At 39.9% G+C, this 23593-nt stretch overlaps 2 protein-coding genes across 4 annotated transcripts in view; one reads left to right on the forward strand and one right to left on the reverse strand.

Moving 5' to 3' along the window:
* Positions 1–12047, reverse strand: part of LOC107662927 (fetuin-B) — a 25276-nt gene extending 13229 nt beyond the window's left edge. Inside the window, exons 1-4 of the mRNA XM_016453067.1 lie at positions 11773–12047; positions 11491–11601; positions 10872–10959; positions 9929–10095 (exon numbers count right to left, since the gene is read on the reverse strand). Of these exons, the coding sequence (XP_016308553.1) occupies positions 9929–10095; positions 10872–10959; positions 11491–11601; positions 11773–11967 (561 nt within the window). The 5' untranslated portion in view covers positions 11968–12047. The remainder of the gene's footprint in view (positions 1–9928; positions 10096–10871; positions 10960–11490; positions 11602–11772) is intronic.
* A 1575-nt stretch (positions 12048–13622) lies between these two features.
* The window catches only part of LOC107662924 (anosmin-1-like), a 72611-nt gene continuing 62640 nt past the window's right edge, over positions 13623–23593 (forward strand). For all 3 annotated transcript variants that reach the window (XM_016453060.1, XM_016453061.1, XM_016453062.1), the window contains exon 1: positions 13623–13861. In XM_016453060.1, coding sequence (XP_016308546.1) covers positions 13688–13861 — 174 coding nt within the window. In that variant the 5' untranslated portion in view covers positions 13623–13687. The remainder of the gene's footprint in view (positions 13862–23593) is intronic.

Genomic DNA, 23593 nt, shown 5'->3' on the forward strand with positions numbered 1-23593 from the left:
ATAAGGCGTGTCCAGATGAATGTTGAAGTCGCCAAAGACTAAAAGTGGACTGCCATCCTCCGGGAATGAGGACAGCAGCCCATCCAGCTCCTCTAGGAAGGTGCCTAGAATTTGCCCAGGAGGGCGGTAAATTACCACAACCTGGAGTTTTATAGGAGCGATTACAGTAATCGCATGAGATTCAAATGAGTTATAATTGCATAAGGGAGAGTGGGTTGAGTATTTCCAATTGTTTGAAATGAGCAGACCAGTGCCCCCACCCCGCTCAACCTGACATGGGGTGTGAGAGAAAGAGAAATTGTCGGAGAGAGCAGCTGGGGTTGCGGAGTCTTCTGGACGAATCCAGGTCTCAGTCAAGGCCAAGATGCTAAGTGTGGAGTTTAAAACCTGACATGGGGTGTGAGAGAAAGAGAAATTGTCGGAGAGAGCAGCTGGGGTTGCGGAGTCTTCTGGACGAATCCAGGTCTCAGTCAAGCCCAAGATGTTGAGTGTGGATTGTAAAGAAAAAGCAGAAATTAAGTCTGCTTTGTTGACAGCTGACTGACAATTCCAGAGACCCACAGAGAAAGAAAGAGGTGCAGTAGAAGATGTAGAGATAGGATGCAGGTTAGCAAGATTGCGTTGCCATCTGCGTGTGATGTTAGAGCGTTGTTGAGAGACAACAGGAATGATTTAGAAACACATGATAGAGGTGGAAAAGAGAGGACAGAAAAGGAGAGTGTGTAAAGGGAAGATAAAAAATAATACTTAAGTGTGCTGCCGGTTTCATTGCTCGGTAAAGTCGCAGGTCTTTACACTCGTTGGTCTTTACACTCGTTGGGCTGAACGCTTCTGTTGACGCTTCCGAGTCAGTGCACAGACATCAAAGAAATACACAGTCTAAGAGACTAAAGTGAAAACAGCTGTGGCCGCCTTCTAATTAGCACAGACAATAGCCCATAGCAGGGCATTTACTCAAATCGAAACTACAGTTCGCACTTAAGTGCAGGAAGAGAGCAATGCAAATAACACAGGCTCCTTCTTAGCCGACAGCAATTATCATAATTACCAGTAAGTGCAATCAAAAATACAAACTACAAAGAAAATACAAAGTAAAAATAGGTAGACAATTAAATATTCCTTCCTAGCAGCAAGTAATCATTTAAAACAACAGATCTCCAATCACAGTATTAAGCAAAACACTCATGCACTGCCGTCCTTCTCTTCTGTTGACTAATCGCTATTTTTTGTGCTATGCTCATCCTGACCACTAGGTGACACAAGTAGCCTCACTATTTTTCTGTATAAGACAGGAAGCAGTAGAGTAAGAAGCAGATGAGTACATTCTCTTCACACTCCATCACAGTAGGTGGCGGTATGCACCTATGAAGTTGGTTCGCAACCCGCCATAAAACCAAAAGAAGAAGAAGTAGTAGTAAGAAGCAGATTTTGTTTTAATTCCTCATGGCTTCTTTGTAATACAAACAATCCTGGTCTGAGAAATGTTTAGTTTGCTGCTCAACTGTAAGTTTGTTGTTCTGTTTCACACTTTGCTGTCTATATGTAATTTGTGGGTGCTTTTATTAAATTTAACTTTAGTGGAGTTTACTGTTTTGTGTATAATGTTTGTTTGGTTACTGTATGGACTCTGATTAGTTGTTATCTTTTCTAGAGGATTTTTATTTGTTCCAATTCATGCTAATGTTGCATGCTAATGACTATGAGGAGTGGATGAACAACTTTGGTGTTCCTTTGAGTTCGTTATTGCATCTGTCCAAGGATTATACCCAAAGCTACCCGGCCTACCTCTGCAAGGATTTGCATTGCATCCGTTGTCTCATCAACAGATAAGACTGTTAAACTGCACTAATTTACAAAACTGGCACAAATCGTCATCGGCACTGCTGGACATTCCGAATTCAAAACCCTGCTCATTTATTCTGGGCATTATGTTTTGGTTTTTTGGGTTTTTTTGTTACTGTTTACTGGGGGAATTTGTATATTTGTAAAGTGTTTAATATGGTGTTTGTGAATATTTGGCATGGATGGTTTAGTACAGTTTGGAAAAGGGTTATCCTATTTTTTTATTTTTTATTTATTTATTTATTTTTTGCATTTATCAAAACTTTTTATTACACCGTAACCAGTAGGACCTCTTGCAAAATTGATCCCCCCTTTTACTCATATAACAGGCCCGGTTTAAGATAGTCGGGACAGTTATACTATATATATGCACATATATATATATATATATATATATATATATACATATGCACTATAACCCCTTGTTTCCTTTTAATTAAAACAAAGTTAATATCTTCTCATCTCCATCCTATCATTCAGGCCATTTGGGGCCCTTGTGTTTAGCTTCTTAAACCATATATGCTCTTTATACAACTGCTGTCTGGTCGTCCATCGCCTATTGTGTTCCAACCCTTGGATCCACAAATTGTTGGCTCCATGCTTCCGGAAATGCTCTATTTAAGGGTCTCCCAGTCCCTCCTCCTGACCCAGATTGAACAGTACACCTATGTTGGTATAAACGTGTTTTGATGGTATTCCATGTTTGCCCCACATACTGTTTACCACATCTGGCACACCGAATCACATAAATACAATTCTTAGTGGCCAACGGGATCCTCGGTAAGTGGAAAGCCTCCTGTTTTCCCCTCGTTTTTATGGCCCGCGGCCTTCTTGCCCCCCTGACCTTTCTCCGGTCGCCGGAAGATGGCTATGTACCAACAAATCTCTGAGGTTTATATTTCGCCTGTAGGCTGACAACACTGTGACTCCTTCCCCTGCCAGGGTGCAGGCCAAGATTTGAGAAAAATAAATGACTGACTGGGTATGACTGGGTAAGTAAACCATTGCTTGAACCACAATGCTCCTTATAAATTGTCCATAGCCATGTTCTGGAGTATCCCCTACCCTGGAGAGCTTTGAACAGGACCCATTTAGCCTCCTGAGATCTTCATCCCGTGTACAAATCCTGCTAAATCATAATAGCTGTGCCTGAACAATGCCCCGAAAAGTGTGGCGGGGATGATAGCTGTGATAATGTAATAGCGCATGGGTGTCGGTGTCCTTAAAAAAAACTTTGAAGTCCAATTTCCTGGAGGTCACAAATCCCAGCCCCTTATACACCTTTGTATCCAGGAAATCCGCTGCCCGGTCATCCAATAACACTTTAACCTTATTGGAGGAATGATGAGAATTGAGGCTCTCCAAAATGCTTTGAAAATCCATGTTGTGGCCATGTTGTTAAATTCCCCACACATCATCCAAAAACCTAAAAATAACACAGGGGTAACTTGGTATATTCAGGAAAAACTGACTCCTCCCATTTCACCATAGAGATGTTAGCATATGCCGGTGCAAACCCCTATGGCCGTCCCCTTGACCTTTAAATAGTCAAACTCAACTTAAGGAGCTCCAAGATTGCCTCCTCCGGCCGGGAAGCATCTGGAAACTTAGTAAAACATTCTCGTACCTCCCTCAGACCCAAGGGGGTTTTGATATTTGTATATAAACTTTCCACATACAGTGGAAAAAAAAAAAAAAGGTTCAGGGGGAACAGTGAGACTTAACCCTTAACTTTTTCCAAAAAAAAAAAGCATAAGTGTCTCTTACATAACTGGGGTGCTTGGTTGATAATGGATTTAAATAAAAAATATATAAATTCTGCCAACTGGTAACTCTCACTCCCACAGTTGGAAACTATGGGGCAACCTAGGGGCATCCAAAGGGTCAGCCATTTATCCAAAGGCTTATGGACTTTGGGCAGTAAATAAAAAAACATTTTGGTCTGGGCTTGGGTTCCCCCAGTAAATATTCTGCCTGTCACCGACAGATGTATCCTCCCCTGACCAGGGAATTCACCACTCATTCAATTCAGTGGGTCTATTCCTGAAACACTGGAGTCATTAACCTAGCATAAAAGCTTTTGTCTTCCAATTGACAAAGTCCCTTCTGGACATATTGCGGCCTATCCATTAGGATTATCACACTTCCCTTGTCATCTGGTTTAATTATAATGTCCCTCCTGTGGGACAATTTCTCCAAAGCTTGTATTTCTGCTACTTTTAAATTAGGAATTGGGTCTTGTATTCCTGCGGCCACTTGCTGGATATCTACATTCCTCGGGAAAAAATCCCACATTTCCCCCGGTAAGTCCTGGGGTGGAGGAATCCAGCTCGACCGTAAGCAAAAAGGTCTTGCCCGAATCCAATCCGAGCGCGGCCTAAAGAAAACTGTCCTCTGCATTTTAACAAAAAACTGGCCTAAATCCGCCAAAGACATCTTTTCTAAAGTTTTAACTAAATGGGAAGGGATAAATGATACACTTTTGTCAAGAACTGAGAACTGTGCCAGAGATAACTCAAAAATCTCAAATTAATAGCCAATCTCTTCTGTAATGGGCCCTTTTCTATGGACCCATTCATTTTAAGTTTAAATGCCCCATCCAGTGCCTAAAGTACACATAGCCTTCACTGTTTGTGGCACCCAATGAAGCTTGTCTGCCTCCATTTGGAACAATTCCAAATTGGGATTCTGTGGCCTGCTTCCTCAATGCAGCTGTTTAACATCTTCAGGTTCTCCACTTGTCGCCTCAGCAACCCCTTATGATAGTTAATTTTCCACCAACGTTCCAACGCCGCCTTCATAATCGTCGGATTACCCTGGTCCCCATTATTAATTCCAAAAGCCAAAACAACATGTTGGGTGTGACGAGTGGGGTGAGGCCGGTGGAGTAAGTGATAATGCACGACACCTGCGCCACTCTCCGGTCTCGAGTCCCACGAAGGAGCTCCGGAAGGATAAAAGGAGGAATGACGACAGTGAAGGACGAGAGAGGACCAGGCCTGGACTTTATTTTAACACAGCTTTTTGCTTCTCGAGATGTTAATTGATGAACTGGAGTGGTGTGGATTACTTGTGAATTATTGTGTTTTTTATCAGCTGTCCGGACTCCCACTCCGACGGCACCCATGTAACAAAGTTCGTAGATCGGGAAGGAGGCGGGAACCGGTGAACATTTAAACAAAACTTTAATAATAAAATAAACCCAAAACAGCACAACAGCCCCTCACGGACGACTGCCGTACACAAACAAAACCAAAACACAAAATAAATTCCAGGCCTGGTCCTCTCTCGTTCTTCACTGTCGTCACTTCTCCTTTTATCCTTCCGGAGCTCCTCCGTGGGACTCGAGACCGGTGAGTGGCGCAGGTGTCGTGCATTATCACTTACTCCACCGGCCTCGCTCCGTTCCCACTGCTCTCGGCCCCGCACCACTCGTCACATTGGGTATTAGCTGACATTGGGGTCCTGTGCTTAATAATATGATATGCTTGGGCCAAATTCGCCCCCGGGTAATAATTTACCTCCACATTTATGTCATCAATGGGTGAAAAACTACCCACATTTTAGTTCCTCATAATCAGTATCGGTCTACTGGGGGCCAAACTCCAGATTTTATATTTGACACCATGGTGATCATGCCTCTTATGTAGGCCCTGGGCTGCCACTTGGGGATCTACAGTAACCACTCCCTTATCTTTTGGCTTTGGAAACTGTAAGCCTGTTGAAGAACCTGCGGGAGGGCTTTTACACGGAAGCTCTCCGCTCGGGCCCACTATGTTGGACTCCCCCTGAACTATAAGCTGAGCCTGACCTGGTTCCTAGGACCCCGACCGATTAAGCTCTTCTTGCAACTTGTCCCAAGTGTTCCTCCCCCAGACTCCTCTGGCCCTGTTCTTGCTCCAGGGCCTCCCCTTTGTCCAAGCCACGGGTAGGCTTGGTGTCATAGGACACCAGAAGGAAGGTCTTGGAGGATCTTGGACTGTTGTTACAACCTCTCGACCTTCATTCCCCTGCATAATTCGTACCTTCACTGCTGCCGTTGATGATGGGGGCCCCTCAATGCAAAGATGCAATATACGCGACTCCATCTCCGGACCCCCCTCCCCCTCCCTCAGAATCTGCTGAGAGCTTTCTGGCATTCCCCTCCCTGCTGCTGCTTCTGCTATACCTGGGGCTTCCTCTGTCATCAGTTTTCAACCTCCTCAGACGCCAAACTTATTGTTGATTCCCAGATAGTTTTCATATTCTTCCGGGTCCATTTCACCACTACCTGTCATGCCTCCCTCCAGCGCAGCAGCGACGAATCCGACAACTCTGCCCTGGTCCCCTGCAGAGCCTCCCGACAATGATTGTGCAGGATATCCACCCCCGTATGAAGCCAAATTTGGGCATTACCGTAAATTTGCCAATTTGTGTCCATGGAGGGGAGAACCGGATGAACTCCCATCTTGATGTTCTTTGCCATACATTCTAGACCCACTGGCCAACGATTCTGATTCTCCACAAGCTGAATCATGCTGGCATGACGAAATGCTTTCAGAAACCTATTCAAGCTCGTAATCAGTTCTCTGAATTCTCTGAAAACCCTTACAAGTAGGTGAGTTCATATCCCCCCCCCAATAAATTAATCAACCAGTGGATCAGGAGACGATAGGCCTGTCCGGGCCACACATCTCCTATAGGAGCCTGTCCGGGCTCGATCCGCTCTCCCTTCACAAGTCCCCCGGCTCTAAGTCCAAGTGGACCACGGCAGGAACTTCAAACTTCCAAAAAGAAACCCCCCACCCCTCCTCCCCCCAAAAACCTTTGTAACAACCCTGCCAGAACCCCACTTCCGATCTCTCCAACCATCAAAAGGCCAATCTTAAACTCAGCAGGAAATACCATCTACCTAGGAGCAGAACTGCCAGGTCCCTGGTCAAACCTGCTCTAAACCGGCGAACCCAGCCTAAGCCCGAAGGCTCCAACCAGATAAATCCGGCCTGGCATCACACTTCTCCCCAACCCTTTTATCCTTCTCAATACAAACAACCTTGGAGCCGAAATGCAAGGTCCCTGGTCAAACCTGCTCCGAACTGGCGAACCCAGCCCAAGCCTGAAGTCTCTGACTAAATAAATGCGGCCCAGCATCTCACTTCTCCCCAGAGAAAAAACATTACCAAGAAAGAAAGGCCCGCCACAATAACATGCAATTTTCCATTATGTCAAGTCCGATGGCTCTGGTCAAGGTTAGGTGTTTGAAAATTACAACAGCTCCCCCCTAACCAGCACCCAGCTGTTACCACTATGCAAGCAAACCCACCTCTGCCCCCTAATCCAAAATGACTAATCAACTCCTGTTTGGGAGATCCCCTCTTGGCATCGGGCCCATACGGTGGCCGTGAAGTGCAAAACAAATTCTGAAAACAATAACAAATTACAAACGCAAATGCAAGTCTAAAAAACAAAATAACAATTCAGAAAACACAATGACAAATCCGAAAACAAATTAACAAGTCAGAAAACGCAACGACAAATCAGACAAACCGGAAGAGGTAGGTATAGTTTGAGACAGCGCCATTGGTTTGGGATTACTCACCGCTGAATGGACGAGACATCTGTCAATCAACGTATACAGGGAAGAACCAGCCGAAGAACAGCAGAGTCGTGGTAGAAAGTTCGGATATGGTATTAAAGTAGCTCAGTTTAAATGTATTGTATGAATTGCCCTTACTATGGAATAAAAAATACGGGGTGTCTATTTACATTTAGTTAAAAGTGGTTGTAAAACATTAGCTCCAGTGGCGCAGATGGATAAGCGTGTGTCATTGCCTTTTTGACAGGTTCGATCCCGCCTTTTACCGAACTTTTTTTTCCTCCCTTTTCAAATCTCGTATTAGCAATGGATTCTATTTACACTAAGTGAAAATAGCAGTATTTTTAGCAATATGCTATTTACACTAAGTGCAAATACCTATTTACACTGTTAAAATAGCAGGATTTCTACTATCAAGTATACTACTTGTTGCAAATAGTGGCAATTATCTGCACTTCAGTATTGTAGTACATTATAAAACAGTATGCAATAATAACGTATTGAGTGTAAATTATCATTTTAATTTTAATGGATGCCACCTTATTGGTACAATAAAGCCCGCCCTACACCTACCCTAACCCTACCCGATACTTTATTTTCAACTTTTTGATTATTTCCTTAATTTTTATTGAAAATAACTTAATTTTTCAGGAACCGTTTCTTCCCTCAGGCCATCCATCTCATGAACACTTGACAATAACTGTGGAACACACACTATTTATTCACTCATACACTTATCTAACACACATATTCGGTCTACATTTCAATTTGCACATAATATACCTGTACATACAACTGTCTATTGTTATATACCAGTACATACAATTGTCGATTTTGTATATTTTTTTATTCCTTATTTTACTTGTCCTATTTTTTTATTTATTTTAATTTTTTTATTATCTGTGTTTTTTGTTCTGTCACTGTCATTCTGTTACACGCCCAGGATAAAAGGCACAAGGGTGGAAAGGGCAAAGTACCTGGCCCATATGGCTACAATCGGTAGGATTTAGGGCAGCGCTTTTTGCAACCAAACCAAGTCTCTGGTTAGGATTGTAGGAAACAACTAAGTTGTTTGCCCATCAGGCCATAGGTGTTAGTTATAGAGCAGTTTTTGGTACCAGGTTAGGCCTATCCAGAGCTGGGCTAAAAGAGTGTCTGGCCCACAGGGCTACAGTGGTTAGGTTTAGGGTGAGGGTTGGTTCAGGGTTAGATCCAACTAGATCTGGGAACGTGAAGTTCTTGACTGAACTTGTTCCAGGCCAGCCAACCAGACTGCAACCCAAAAAGGTCACAACCCAGTAATCCTGGTCCAGCATTGCATTCCAAGAAACTTTGTTTGAAGTCAAGAAGGATGTTCACCCAAAATTTCCAGATGCTCAAACAGTTTCTAGCCCACTCAGATTCCATTTTACTGACCATAGAACGGCTCGAGCGTTTAAGGCTGAATATGCAGAAACCAGTGCTAGTGAGACCCATGAAATGGTCATGTGCATAATATGGTATGACCTGGTCCGATGACTCTGGCCAGGGTTAAGTGTCAGGAAACCCAACACCATGCTAGACCATACAATATCCGCTTTCTCCTGTCTAGTAGAGTAGCCCATCTGGGCATTGGCACAAGGGTTGGAAAGGCTAGGTTTTTAAACTATCTGTCTACAAAGGTTAAGTTTAGGGTGAGGGTCGGTTCAGGGCTAGATTTAGACCCAACCAGCCGTGGGAATGCAAAGTTCCTGAATGAACTTGTTCCAGACCAACGAACCAAACCGCAATCCTAAAAGGTCACAGCCCGATAATCCTGATCCAGCATCGCATTCCATCAAAGGACTAGAGCTGAGACTATCTTATTATTCCTAGCTCTGTGAGAGATAGGGCTAGGACCTGAGTCTGCCCCAGGTCAAACTCCACCACCCTTAGAGCTGTAAGGGGTAAGTTTAAGGCGTGAGTCAGTTAGGGTTCGATCCCACTCCTTCCCCACATCTGTGAGGGGTAGGGTGTGGGCCAGTTCCAGGTTAAATCAGCTTAGACCCTAAAGCACGTGAGTCGAGAGTGTAATTATGCTTACGGTTAGGGTTACTTGCATGCAACTATACATAATGTATTGTTATTGTAATGGTAAGCACATGTAACGTGTAAAAAGGACACCTTAAAATAAAGTGTACCAAAGTGTGTTTTGTTTTTTTGTTTTTTGTTACATTTCTGTCCCCCTCACTTCTGAAATGATGGCTACGCCCCTGTTGGCAACCATATGAAAAGTAGGCATGCTTGTTCACATAACAGATCACAAAAAAGCTTGCTGCATGCCGTCTAAGATGCCGTCATGTGACTATGCTTTACATTATTTAAGGATAGGATACTTATATAGGAATTACTGTTGTCAAGTAATTTTCATTCATGATGTTTCCCTGTAAAATTTCACAATATAACCCAGTATTATGGTGTACCATGGCAAACCTCAGTGACAACACCGCTTAATAAATTGGGAAAAACTGATGAATTGTCATCTTTTGCAACCTGATGGGAGGCTCTGGTGATGGTGTTCACAGTCAGGCTAACAGGAAGCGTGCTCTGTCTATTGTATTTAAGGAGGGATGTCCGAGCTGCAGCGATGGCTTCATTACTGTCGACCGGCAGCAGCAGAGGACAGTCCGGACACGTCAAGCGTAACTTCTCTGGAGGGTCTTGGAGAAGGAAAGTAGAGAGATTAGTTCTTTAAGTGAGTAGGATAAAAGAAAAATTGGAAGTTGCATTTGTTAAAACAGCAGTGAAGCATTGCAGTAGTTTAATAAGTTTATTTGACAAAAGCAAGACCTCAAACCTTTTTTGTCAATAAATTCAAAGACTTATTTCCATTGTGGTCCTTGCTGTTAAACAGAACTGGTAATCGCTATTAAGCAGTAAATAAAATTACTTCTGAGACATCCCTGCATTTTATTAATGTGGTCCTTTTTCTAATATGATTAGATTATAAGCATCTTTCAACCAAAAATATGATTTTAATGTTTGGCTTGGAAATATGATTAGACTAGGAGATTTGAGTCTTTACTTGAGGGCTGCACCAACTAATCCATGAAATCTATAATAAAAGATAATGAACAATGAATTTGAGGATTGATTAATCTTGTCTGTGCACTTGAGTCATGTCACTTCCCAGAAGTAAATGGCACATGTCTACGGACAAAACACATACTGAGAATCTTTTATGTTAAACACTTCAAACAAGAGCATAGTTTAATATATCCTGCTCTGTCATGTGCTTTGATGCATGCGTGTGCTGTTTACTGGATTTGAGATGCATGAAATGCACATTTATTTTTTTATATAAATTATCATAGTAATTGTTAGTTGCAGCTCCATTCTAGTTTTAAATAAGCTAAAAGGTTCACATTTTGAGATTTCTATTTTGCAGGGAACTCCTGCAAATTCATGCAGAAAGAAATGGAAGTAACTGGTTGACCTGGTACGAGTGTGCAGTCATAGCTGTAGAGGTAAGAGAAGCCCTCAGGTGTGTGGAGCACTGTGGCGTTACAGTTTCCAGAGATTTGCTACAACACAGGAAACATAAATTTTCCATAAACCAACCTAAAACACCCCTTTTTCTTACTCTTTTCTAGACATATTAAAACCAGATTCTGTGAAACATCTGCACTGAGTTACTTCATGGATTAATATGAGTTACAAGTTGGATTAGTCATGATATATCACTATTCATGTGAGCTTTTCTCATGTTTCTCATTTTAAAAAAGCCACTTTTCGCCACCATCACTTACCTCTTTTTCACAATGCAAAGCACAGGTTTTAAAGTGCAATAATAGATTAAACAAAGCTTGAGATTTTAGTCTGAGGTCCAGATTTGCATCCGTTAAATGGTCATAATAGAGCTGCATGCAGTGAAAAATGTTAATGGAAAATGTTCTGCTGGTTAATCTTAAACCCATGGTCAATATTTGTGAATTTACCAGATGGAATTTTAAACAGAGGTAAACAACACTACTACACTGTCAACCAGAGGCCATATATTCAATCCAAACTTTAAGATGTACAGTAGCAGCAAATAACTGAAGCTGAAGCCTTACTGTTTCCATGAAAGGTCTAATAGCACATTTCTTCCACGATTTGGGACTGAGGACATGGCACTTGGTCTCAAGGACATCTAAATCAAGATAATAGACCTTTCCAGCTGGACCCTACAGCACAGGAAAGTGGACCTATGAAATAAACAGGTTCTTGCAAAGATGAAAAATGCATATATAGTCTGGCTTCGAATCTGTAAAAACAGTTAATTGATCAATATGAGTAGATCTATGAATAGTGTGGTTGCCTTTCCACTGGTGAAAATGACAGCACTGTTTACCAACCTGTTGATGCGCCTGGACGTTTGTGATTCTATTAAGGGCAAATTTGTAACCTGTTTTTCTGTCCTCGTTTACGTACGTGACGGTCAGTCGGGACAACTTCTCCACAGTCTTGTCGTCACAGGGAACATGAATTAAACTTGTCCCCGAGACACACAAAATATTTGCGGTCAGAAAAATCCAAATCAGAGTCAACATCTTTCTTTCTCATTAGAGACACTGTCATGCACAGGATGACCAGGTTTATTTCAAATGCAGTCTAGCATCCGTTTATACCAGGAGATGAATGTGACTTTGGAATCAGGTTTGATAAACATTAACAAGATGATCAATGTGTGACCTCACTGTGATGTAAATAGCATGTGTGTGTCAGTCTACAGGCTCCAAATCTACCCCAAACCTATCCAAACTGATTCACAATATACACTTTAAACGAAAATATAAGAAGAAGAATCAATTAATATTTAAAATACAAATAAACACTCTACCTTAGGAATGCTCATTCCTCCTGGTGAAAACCAGTCATGTGCAGCAGAGTTAAGTTCCACACAAAACCTCTTTAATTTTCTTGTGAAAATAAAGACCTTGATTGGCTAGTTCATGCGTGTTTGTTTAGAGGTAGACCTAACTTAGAGGAAGGTCGATATTTAGGTCCTGAGAGGAGTTTTTTGGCTATATACTCTCACATGCAGTAGTTATACTTTATTCGATCAGACGATGGCGCTGGTATTGCAAAGATGCGACACAAATTTCCATTCAGATCCTTGTGGATGGACACAGAGCCTGCGTCCCAATGTGCATACCATCCACCCTACTATTCAGGGCAGATAGGGTGGGTAGTATGCACATTGGGACGCAGGGATACTGCAGGTTGAATCCAGTATGGAAACAGGTTTTGCGGTCAAAGGTATCTATGGTCATCCAAATGTCAGGACAGTGGTATACATTGGTATTTTGATGTTTATTATTATCTCATTCATGCGCCACTGTTTTTGCATTGTTTCCGAGACGTTCATCTCAAAAGAGTTATAATTATGACTCGCTATTTAACAATAACATAAAAACAATAACATAAAGGAAGATTTAGAAATCCTCAGAAATTAAAATAAAGCAATGTGTTGTCTTTTATTCATTCTCGATTAATTAATCTCAATTAAATTAGTCACTTAAGTGATTCATTTGGAACCACTTGAAAAAAATAATAGAAACCATCAGAGAATGTGTAATGGTTTTACTGGTTATAACAGGAATTTTACTGCTTTTAATGGAAACTGTTATGGTTTCTACTGGTAATTGGTCGCCTTCTATTGGTGTCTTGTTAAAACCACTAAATCCTAATGGGAATATTCTTCAATATTCAAGAATATGTTCTAAAACACACTACAGGAAACCATTTTTACTGGTTTTAATGGTTAAAAGTTTATGGTTTGTAAATTTGTATGTGTATTTGTAGTGGAAACCATTAGAATTTCTGTGATGGTTTCTATTGTTTTTTTTGTTTTTTGTTTCTTCAGCAGGGAAGATAAATCCACTCCAATTCTGTTATTATAAATGTAGGAACACAATTAAAGAAACGTTTATTCTGCCATTACTTTCATGTTATTTTCATAACTTTTCAAACGTCATTTATACATGGATGTTCCATCTTAAGATAAATCAACGTTGCTTTACTGTCCAGTGGTGAGCCATAAAGTGCCAGTTTTCAGACTCTTGAAAGCTTCTCGTTAAAACATGGTTTAAATTCGTTATTAGATCTAAACACAAAGCTGACAGACTATGAATGAGCTGAGTTCGGATGACAGGTTTGCGCGAGAGGGAGTGTCCAGCGCGCACAGCATTCAACACGAGCCTGACGCGCATCCAGTGCATTCAACCGCACCACCGTCAACGCACATTTACGTGAACTTCCTCATTGAAGATGGTGTTAATGAGGAAGGTCTGCTGCTTTCTGCTCTGTTGTGTTTTTGAAGCGAGCGTTGCGCGCCGGACCGAAGAAGCGGAGACCTTGGAGAAGATTGAAAGCGCGCGCTGTGTCTCGCGCTGCCTGACGCTTCACATCACGCAGATCACCGCGTTATTCAAGCACCTGCAGGTAAGAGCCACCAAGAGTGAATGTTTCTCGCTGATAGTTTAGTTTAGAAGGTAGGTCCGTATTTTGTATGGCCAATATAGCCTTTAAGAAGAGCTTCGTTTACCATTATCGCATTGTCCCATTGGCAACTTTCTGGTTGTTGACACTGAATTGAGAAGAATAGCTGTTGGAAATATATAAATAAAACTATTAAAGGTCGAAACAATAAGCCGCAAACACGTAAAAGCTAACATACAAAATTAACAATTAATTGTTTTGATCAACAGCAAATTGCATGCCAGTGTAATTTTATGATCTCCGTTTGTAACATAAATTATAATATATTTAAACAATACAGAATGTTTCAAAGCAGCTTCATAAACGAAAAACAACAGTAGGCCTATAACTGTTGCTCAGTTTTGATACAATTTCTGGAAAGCAGAGGTAACACTTTATTTTAAGATGTCATTGTTACACGTTACATGTTCTTACTATTATAATAACAACAAATTATGCATAATTACATGCAAGTAACCCTAAACCAAATGCTAATCATATAGTAAGTACATGTAGCTAATTAATGTATAATTACACTGTAACAAGGACACCTTAAAATAAAATGTAACCCTAGAAATACAATAGTGTAACTATTCGGGTAAATTTAGTTCAAAATGTGTGAATATTGTGAAGTTCAGTAGTTATAACCTCAATTCAGCTAAAAAGTGTTTGAAACCATACATTTATTGTCTTTTGCATCCCTATGTGACAACTAGCCCCAATCCCATTAGTTTCAGATGCTGAGTTGGGCTCTTTTCTGAGCATATGCAGTTGGTTTAGTGGATGGGAAACACGTTGCTTTTTTGTGTATGAATGAAGTGTTTAATGGCTGTTTTCACCTGTTTTCTTCATGAGTTTATCCCCTAACTGACTGGAGATCAGCTTTAGTGCAGTTGTAGTTAATTGTGTGGTATTTGGAGCTTGAATCATGAAAGCATATGGTCTGACAGCCCACCATGCAGCATGACTTTCTCCTATATCTCTGTCTTTCGGTTCTGTTTGCTGTGTATCTCTTGAGCTTATGTTTGTGGCAGCTCAACCCAGCCATAATTAAGTCATAATTAGAGGCACATTATGAAAAACTATCCACTTTAGTAGTTCCAGACATTGAACTTTCTCTCTGATCTACTTCTATTCTAATTTTCTCCTTCAGTTCCTGTCTGTAAATCTTGATTTGACTTTTAAATCTATGATTTCATCATAAAATTTCATCTGGATACCAGAGGCCTTTTTGCTGCGTGCATCTTGCATTTGCATTAAAATATTACTTTTGCTTAACATTTACCACATAAAACAGTGATAACTTGCCATTGTTAACTTAAAGAGCTATTTCTACCTGATTTCACACATTTAAATAAATTTTGTTGGTATAAATGCATTTAGGTAAAATTAATGATGTTAATTTCTTTTTTTACTTGAATAAAACCAGTTAATTTGACCATTTTTTCAGTATGTTAGAAAGTACAGAGAGTATTCACTCTCATTGGTACCTGAGACCTTGATTCAATTAGCCAAAATATTTCATTAACGAGTGGGAGGGAGATTTGTAGAACGTTGTGAATGACAATTTGTTTTATTTTGCTGTGCTTTTTACTGAGTTCTGTGGGTGCAGATGCCATGTAGGTCTGCTTATTACCCATAAAATAGCGACATGTTTTAGAATGAGACCACTGACACTCATATATGACTGAGTGTCGGATAACTGTTGCTTTTTTATTGTGGGAACTCTGGGAAGTAACACGAGGGACTGCCTTGTAAAGGACTCACTAACACATTCTTGTGCGAGCTTTGGTAAGAAGGCTTCTGAAAAGCATATTATAACATCACTGTAATTAAATAAGGATGAGATGACTCACTGCAGACTGAATTCTTCTCAGGGAGTTTCTTTATTCTAAGCAGAATTCCAGCCATAATTTCTGTTTGTAAGACGGGACGTCGTGTAGGTTTCATGTTACCGCTCAAAGCATAGCTGGGGGTTTTGAAGAAGGTGTCCTCCCATTTTTCCTCAGCCCTTTAAAAGTCAAAAACCACAGCCAGTTCAGCGTCCTTACATGCACCTGCTTACACGAACCACTTCAAGAAAAGGAATGTTTGATAAGTCATCATCTCTCGAGCTCGTCCTTTGTTGCAGCGACTGCTCTGACTGCAGGTGCACGATTTACAACGTCTCCAGACAATGGTTTTTGTTGTGTTAATGGCGTTCATATCCGGTGTCAGCGCAAATGGTTATACTGCGGTAAAAATGCAAGTTATTGCACATGACAGGTGTAGAGTGACGGACATCAAACAAATGTAGGCAAAGTTTTCATTTAGGTAGAATTACACTCCTTCTTTGTTCTGCTGACCTTAAAGTGGTGTTCACACGGACACTGGAGGTTTCCCAGTCCATAAGGACAAGATTTGGCTGATTATTGTGGGCTACACCAATCTGGCGACAAAAATAATTAGGCCTAAATGTAAGATGTATGCATTTGAATTGCATGTAAAATTTCCACCAATTTGGAAGTTTTCATATTTTTTATATTATTTTAATATTGCTTTTTTATCATTTATTCTCCCTCATGTTGTTCCAAACCAGTTATTTCTTCTTTTGCACACAGAAGAAGGTATTTTAAAGAATGTGGGTAATGAAACGCTCGATGGTAGCATTGACTTCCATAGTATTTTAAAAAGAGAAGGCTCCTAAAAGCGTGAATTGCACTTGGATATTTTCCTTGACTGCTGCCTTTGATGTCACAGCCCATGTGCTGTACATATTCTTGTCAAGACATTGTTTTCCTTTGGCTCCAAACTAAATTTCCTCATCTCCAAGTGACTGGGCTTAGATTTCACAACTGAGTTGCCACGGGCAAAGCTGGCATCATGCAAGCCTCAAACTCTCATTAGAAATTAATCACTACATGCATACTCAACTGGCTGTCTTATGTCATGAAAGAAAAAGAAGAGTTTCTTACAACCAAAAATTATTTTAATATTTTTATGGGGTATAAATGTCAAGGTGACCATCCTGAGATCTTAATGAACATCACACTAAAAGGGTACAATGATTTATTTTAATGAGTAGTTTGACCTATTATTATTATTATTATTATTACTTTATTAAAGTGTGTTAAAACAAAACTTTGAGAAGAAATAATAATCATATTTAAAAACATTAATATTATACATGTCCACCAAAGCACAGTGTGTGGTATAACCAGCATGACTTAAAAATGTCAGATGATGTGACCTTTATGACAAACAAGGATTTTTTTCTCAAGGTAAGTTCACATCAAATGATATAACCACAATGATATTTGCAAAAAAAATGTTTATCCAAACTTTGTTTCAAAATGAATAATGATTATTAAGAATCATTCAGCTCAATCATGGCCTTTAAATCTACTGTACTCACTGTACGCAACTTTCATATAAACAAAACGGATTGAAAAACCAAACCTTTCCTCCTGCCAACTTGTTCCATTACTAGCATATCCCCTTAAAGCTCATTGTCTTCTGCCAATTTGCCTACGTGACTAACAGGTCTCTGATTGCTGCTATCTTTCCAGTATTCAAGAAACCAAGTCTCGAAAATGCAGTTTAAGTAACGTTTTGCTCATATTAAATCTACTTTATCCAGCAAGATAATAGAAAAGGTGGTCGCCACTCAGTTGCTCTTGAAGAAAAAAATATTTCAAAAATTAGAAGAAAAAAAAAGGTTTCCACCCCTACATAATACTGAGATGTCCTCATAAAAATACTAAGCAACCTCTTCCTTTCATCTGACTGGTGTCGTCACTTTCCTAGCCTTCTTAGTCCTGAGTTCAGCCTTCTGTACTCCTCACTCACTCGCTAATCTGCTATTGGTGTTACTGACCATCTGTGGCCAGCATATCTCTGTGTCATTTTTCAGTATAAATAAACACAAATCTCACCCAGTTGCTGCTTCACAAGGTGCACCGCAGGGATCAGTTCTTGGACCGCTTGTTTTTCTAATCTATATGCTTCCACTTTGCCAGAGTAGTTTTAAGGCCTTTCACACCAAGATGAATGGTTGGTGCAAAAATTCAGTGTGCATCTGAATGAATGCCTGTTAATGTGTCTATTCAGACCAACAACATTATTAGCACTCTTTTTTTTACACGGAGGTGTCGTAATCTTTTTTCCATCGCACTGAGAAGAAACTGGCTAACCAATAACATTTGCACTTTTTGGTCACATGCTCAGAGTGCAGCTGTTACTTAAAATTATGACTTGGTGGCGCTTACAAACAGATGTTTATTTGCTAAGCAACAGTGAATAGCAGAGGAAGAATCCAGAATCTGTTCTCTGTATTCTTGTATTTGATGTTGTTTGATAAACGCCACAACGAATGCAAAAATCTGAACAAATCTTTTAATACAAGCAAATAAGAACTTAGTTGGTGACAAGTGAATTAGAAACAGAAATTTGCGCAGCATTGCTTTGTGTACTGTAATAACCAGAGTAGTGGTGTAACGGTACCAAAATTTCAGTATTCGGTACCAATACCAGTGAAAATCCATGGTTCTCGGTACCAATTTCGGTACCAAAGCAAAACACAAAAACATGCTAATTAAAAAATATGACTATACTTTCATTTAATCCAAACTGTGTACATATTTAATTTTAAAGGGCTTTTGAAAACCTTCTAGAGTTATTCAGCCAAGAATAACAACTAAGTTAGCTAAAAAAAAATTTAAAAAGCCCAGAACTGCTTTTCTGACTGATATGACACAAACAATGTTAACCATTTGTACATTCTCTAACACGCATATTTTAGATTCACAATTCATTTAAAAGCCTCTGGTGTGTAAAAATAGTAAATATCATCATGTCCTCCTGTTTTTGTTATCCTATTAAAAGTTATCGGAGCATTAAATAGTTAATAAAGAAACTTCATTCTAATGCTCATTATATTAGCGTTAGCCGCGCTTATGTTAACGATTAACTACTCTAATAACAGCGTTCATTTCAATCCAACATTCAAATTAAAATATTGAATAATATTCATAACAGAAGCGGTGTTTCCCACAGACTTGCACTCTATTTGTGGCGGCATATATATGCAAATCCATTCTCTGCCAGCAGGAGGTGCTTGTAAAACGGGAGAGATAGCGGTTTCCCCGGTAACGGCTGTAATCAAATAAGCACTCCACTCACAAACGCTGCTCAGGCATTACAGGCAAGATGAAATGAAAATGACATCCATAATTTTATGAAGACAGTCGGTTTCCTTCAGAAATACAGTGATATAAAAACACCCGCACCGGGTTTCGACTTTGACACGTGCAGTGCTCATGTTTATTCAACGAAGTCAAAGTCTTTAGGAAAATCTATTTGTGGCAGTCAGTTTTGATATTGTGGCGTGGGCCGCAAACAAATAAATCAATATGGGAATCACTAAGAATATCTAAATATTAAAAATTAAAATGAAATTTACCTGCTTGAACTCTTTTTCTTTCATTTGATCTGGGTGTCTGTCTTTAAAGTGTTTTGTTAGTTTGGTGTGTTTCCTACTTTTGATGTCGCCACGTCTCAGTGCTTTTATGAAGAGAGCGCATCTGCGCACCTTTCCGATAGCGCATCAAGAACCGGGTTGACCAGGTACTCGGTACCACCGGTACTTAAAAAAACCTGGTACCTTAACGTTTTAATTTTTTTAGTACCGACTTGGTACCGAAGTACCGGGTCTTTTGACAACACTAAACCAGAGTATCTGCTGTATTTCTGCTTAAAGCGCTAACTACTGTCAGAGTGTGATTTTGTATGCTCAATCAGCCCTGCTGCTATTTTTTACATATTGGTTGGAAGAGACAAATCACATGCAAATTTGAGACCAAATGTTGTGCCAAACATTCGTGTTGGTCTGAACAGGATTTCATAGTTATGCTGATGACACAAAAAAATCTATATCATTTCTAAGACCAAGCGTCAATTACTGTTTGCCTCCATCATCTTTAAATCTGGAAGGCAGCAAACTCTTTAAAGGGATGCTACATGCACTTTTACAAGTTGTTTGAACTGAAATGTGTGTTGGCAGTGTGTGTACACAACCACCCTATAATAATAAAAACTCGCAGTGGATTACATTTGTTTCTGAAGGGAAGGCGCACCCGATCTACATAAATGTGTCTTTGTTCGCGCGAATCATTCATGATCCAGCCTCATCTACAGAAGAAGTGAGTATAATGTTTTGTAATGAATCTTTGCAAATCGCCTTTCCTAATAATGTGCTAATTATCAAGTTTCACGATGAATCCTAAAGTAAACAGTCTCTCTGAGAGCAGCTCGGAAGAGAGGGGCGGGGTCAGCAGAGCTCATTAACATTTAAAGGAAAATACTAAAAAAACTGCTTGATCTGAAAAGAGCTGTTTTTGACGGTAAAAAAGGTGTTTTTTACACTACAATTGAGCAATTTTAACCAAACTATGTTACAGACTTTTCATTAAGACCCTAAAGAATCATATCAACTTGTAGAAAATGGGCATCCTATGACCCCTTTAAAATGAAATACTGACTGAAATTTTGTTCCTTGATCTTAAATATTTCCATCATGACATTGACATTGATGTTGTGCTAGTTAAGCCCTGCGCCCATATGACACTTGAAAAAATTATATTTGAACCTACACTGTTTTTTGAAGCCAGTATCATCCAGCTTGTTAAAAGCTTTTTTTCATCTGTAATATAACTGATTTACACTCTTCATGTACTTTAGAGATGCTGAACAATCATCCATGGTTTCATAACCTCCTGCAACTCGCTGTTTGTAGGTCTAGTTCAAAACTAGCAAGCAGTCAGTGACTAAAAATGTTATCACCTTGTGCATTCTTATTTATCAAAGACAGGTAACTCTCTAGTCTAAATTTTGAGATTGCACTAAACAAATGTCTCCAACCTGGTAGTCTGCAAATGTTCTTTAATAGCAGAGGAGCAGTTGTACATTATATGGCTTTACTGAAATAACTAATTTCAGTTATTATGTGCATAGTGATGTGTTATGGTCAAAACCACAACAGCTTCTGGTAATCTGTATTAAAATATAAGGGCTGGTTAGTCATAGACACTATAAAAGTCCAGCAGAAAAACGTTATTGAAACACTGTTTACAGGAAGAAGCCACACCGCAGAGAGCAGTGCTAATCTGTTTCTCTTTAGCTCTTTACTTGAAACAATACTGGAAAGGCGAGCTTAAAGAAAAAACAGGCAAGAGTTGGTGAAGCTGTAAAGGCGGTTCAGGGAAATGTCGTCAGGTCGGTAGGCACCCTCTGACACCATGGGGCATGTGGTGAAGACTGAGGTCCAAGAGAACATCACGTGATTATGGGACACTGAGGGCAGCCTGAAAAATGTTAAGCTTTGTAGAAATAAGATGGGGTTTATGGGGAACATATAGTTATTTTCCAAAGAACTGAAATGGAAGCAATGTGGCATAAATCTCTGGTGGCTATGATGGTGGTCTGTGGTGGGATCATGAAAGAAAGGTACTGTATCAAAACTCACATGAGCTTTTAAACTGTCTAAGAATGACAGGAATTAATTAAAAAGAAGTTAAAATGCAGATGATTGATACTTTCAGAGTTTAAATATTTCATTGCTGTGGTTGATTTTAATACTTTTTTTGTTGCAAATAGCTTGTTTCAGAAGTAGGTAGCATGAACAAAGAGGGCACAAACTGGTGTCCCATTATTTAGATATGTTTACTAAACATTATCCAACCTTAAAGTAACATATAATGAAAAGTAGCCTCCCACACCACCACCCATTAAAATATTGGTCCTGAGTAAAATGCTGGTCTTTAGCTCTGTTGTAGCTCATCCTGTAGAGTGTGTGCTAGTAATGCCAGGGTAAGGGAGGGCAAAAGCAAGAAATTATGTTTTATTAACAAAGTTCAGGAGGAGCACGTTCAGATAATTAACCTAATTAACATGAGAGGAGCACAATCAGTAATCAACCCAATTAACAAGATAAGAAGTGTGTATATATACACAGCAGACTTACCTCTGTTCCTTGACAGTTTTCCAGCATCCCTCCCCCACCCCTTCTCCGCACTTACAACTATTCCTGTCCTAACCTGTAGGGGGGTACTCTGGGTTCGGGCCAAAATTCAGAGCTCAGAGCCCTCCCCTCGGACAGCACGCCAAATACACATAACCTTTACTCTGTTTATTATATGTAAGTGTGAACTCGTGAACTGATAAAAAGGGAGAACTCTACACCAGAGAAAGCAAGAACTGATAAAATGTGTACCTTGAAAGCAATGGATGCCAAATGCATAAATGTAATGTCTTGAGCTTTTTGATGGTATTCAACATTTTTGTAGTGACCTAAAATTCTTTAGCTGCATTTCCACAATTTGCTACCCTATTAAAAAAAACAGGGTTTTAGGATATTGATACAAGTCCTACATTTTGGAAACAGCAAATATACTTTTAGGAAGTGAGTATCTGAATGCTCAAAAGTGACACCTAAAAAGAATCATGAAAACTGATCAACTACACAAAAATGTTAAAAGCAGCCTCATTTTAATTTTGTCATTGGTTTTATGGTGTTATTTTTGCATTTCATTGCGGTCTAATTTTTGGGATTTGCCCCAATACACTGCCTTACAGTCTGGGGCAGCAATTTATACCATAAAAACTGTATTCACCTATCACACAAAACTTCACACAACTACCCATCACACAGAACTTTCTGCATTTTTAGATTTTCATCTGATTTAAAAGCTTGTTTCCTCATAAGGACCAAAGAATGTCCCCACAAGGTCAAACTGTATTTGTGGGTACACTTGGTGCCCATAACATAGGGAATAGTAGGTACACACACACTCACACAAAGGATGTGTTCTTCCTTTCATACAGCTAGACTAAATAGAACAAAACATCTTGAGACAGGGTTTTTAAAATAACTATTTTTAACTTGATTTTTTAAACTTGATACCTCATGTTTTGAATTCACTGTTGTTGTTTTTTGGCCCCCATATCGATAGATAGATGATAGATAGATAGATAGATAGATAGATAGATAGATAGATAGATATTTACATTTAGTCATTTAGCAGATAGAGGGTCAAGAGGGTCAATTCTTTATTTATTTATTATTTGTATAAATAAAAAGAAAACAAGTAGATGGAATAGAAATAGAATAGAGAGTTCTACTGTTAGAGGGTCAAGTATAGATGGAAGAGATGTGTTTTTAGCTGTTTCTTGAAGATGGCTAAGGACTCAGCTGCTCAGATTGAGTTGGCCAGAGGGGACAGCGGCAAGGAACCGAAACTCCATCGGTGACAGAATGGAGAAACCAGACTCAGTCAGGGGGCCAGTTCTCCTCTGGCAAGACGAAATCAGCAGTTCAGTTCCAGGCTGCAGCAAAGTCACATTGTACAGAGGACTCAACTGGTTCCTGTGGTCTTGTCACAGTGGCCGTCTAGGAGACAAGGTCTTCACTGGGGATCTGTCTCTAGGGCTCATCTAGTTGTTCTGGTCTCCGCTGACATTCAGGGCTGTCGAGGTCATCTCTTGTGGCTCATGTTCATAACCGTAATCTTGGGGGGATAGACTCGTTTAAAATAATGTAATCATCAGGTTTTACCCAGGTTTCTTTCACACAGAGCACATCTAGGTTATGATCAGTGATCATATCACTTACAAAAAGTGCTTTCGTAGAAAGGGACCTGATAAAGCTTGGCTTATTGAATA

Source organism: Sinocyclocheilus anshuiensis, unplaced genomic scaffold (assembly GCF_001515605.1).
Source record: "Sinocyclocheilus anshuiensis isolate Anshui unplaced genomic scaffold, SAMN03320099.WGS_v1.1 scaffold1571, whole genome shotgun sequence".
NCBI classification, from domain to species: domain Eukaryota; kingdom Metazoa; phylum Chordata; class Actinopteri; order Cypriniformes; family Cyprinidae; genus Sinocyclocheilus; species Sinocyclocheilus anshuiensis.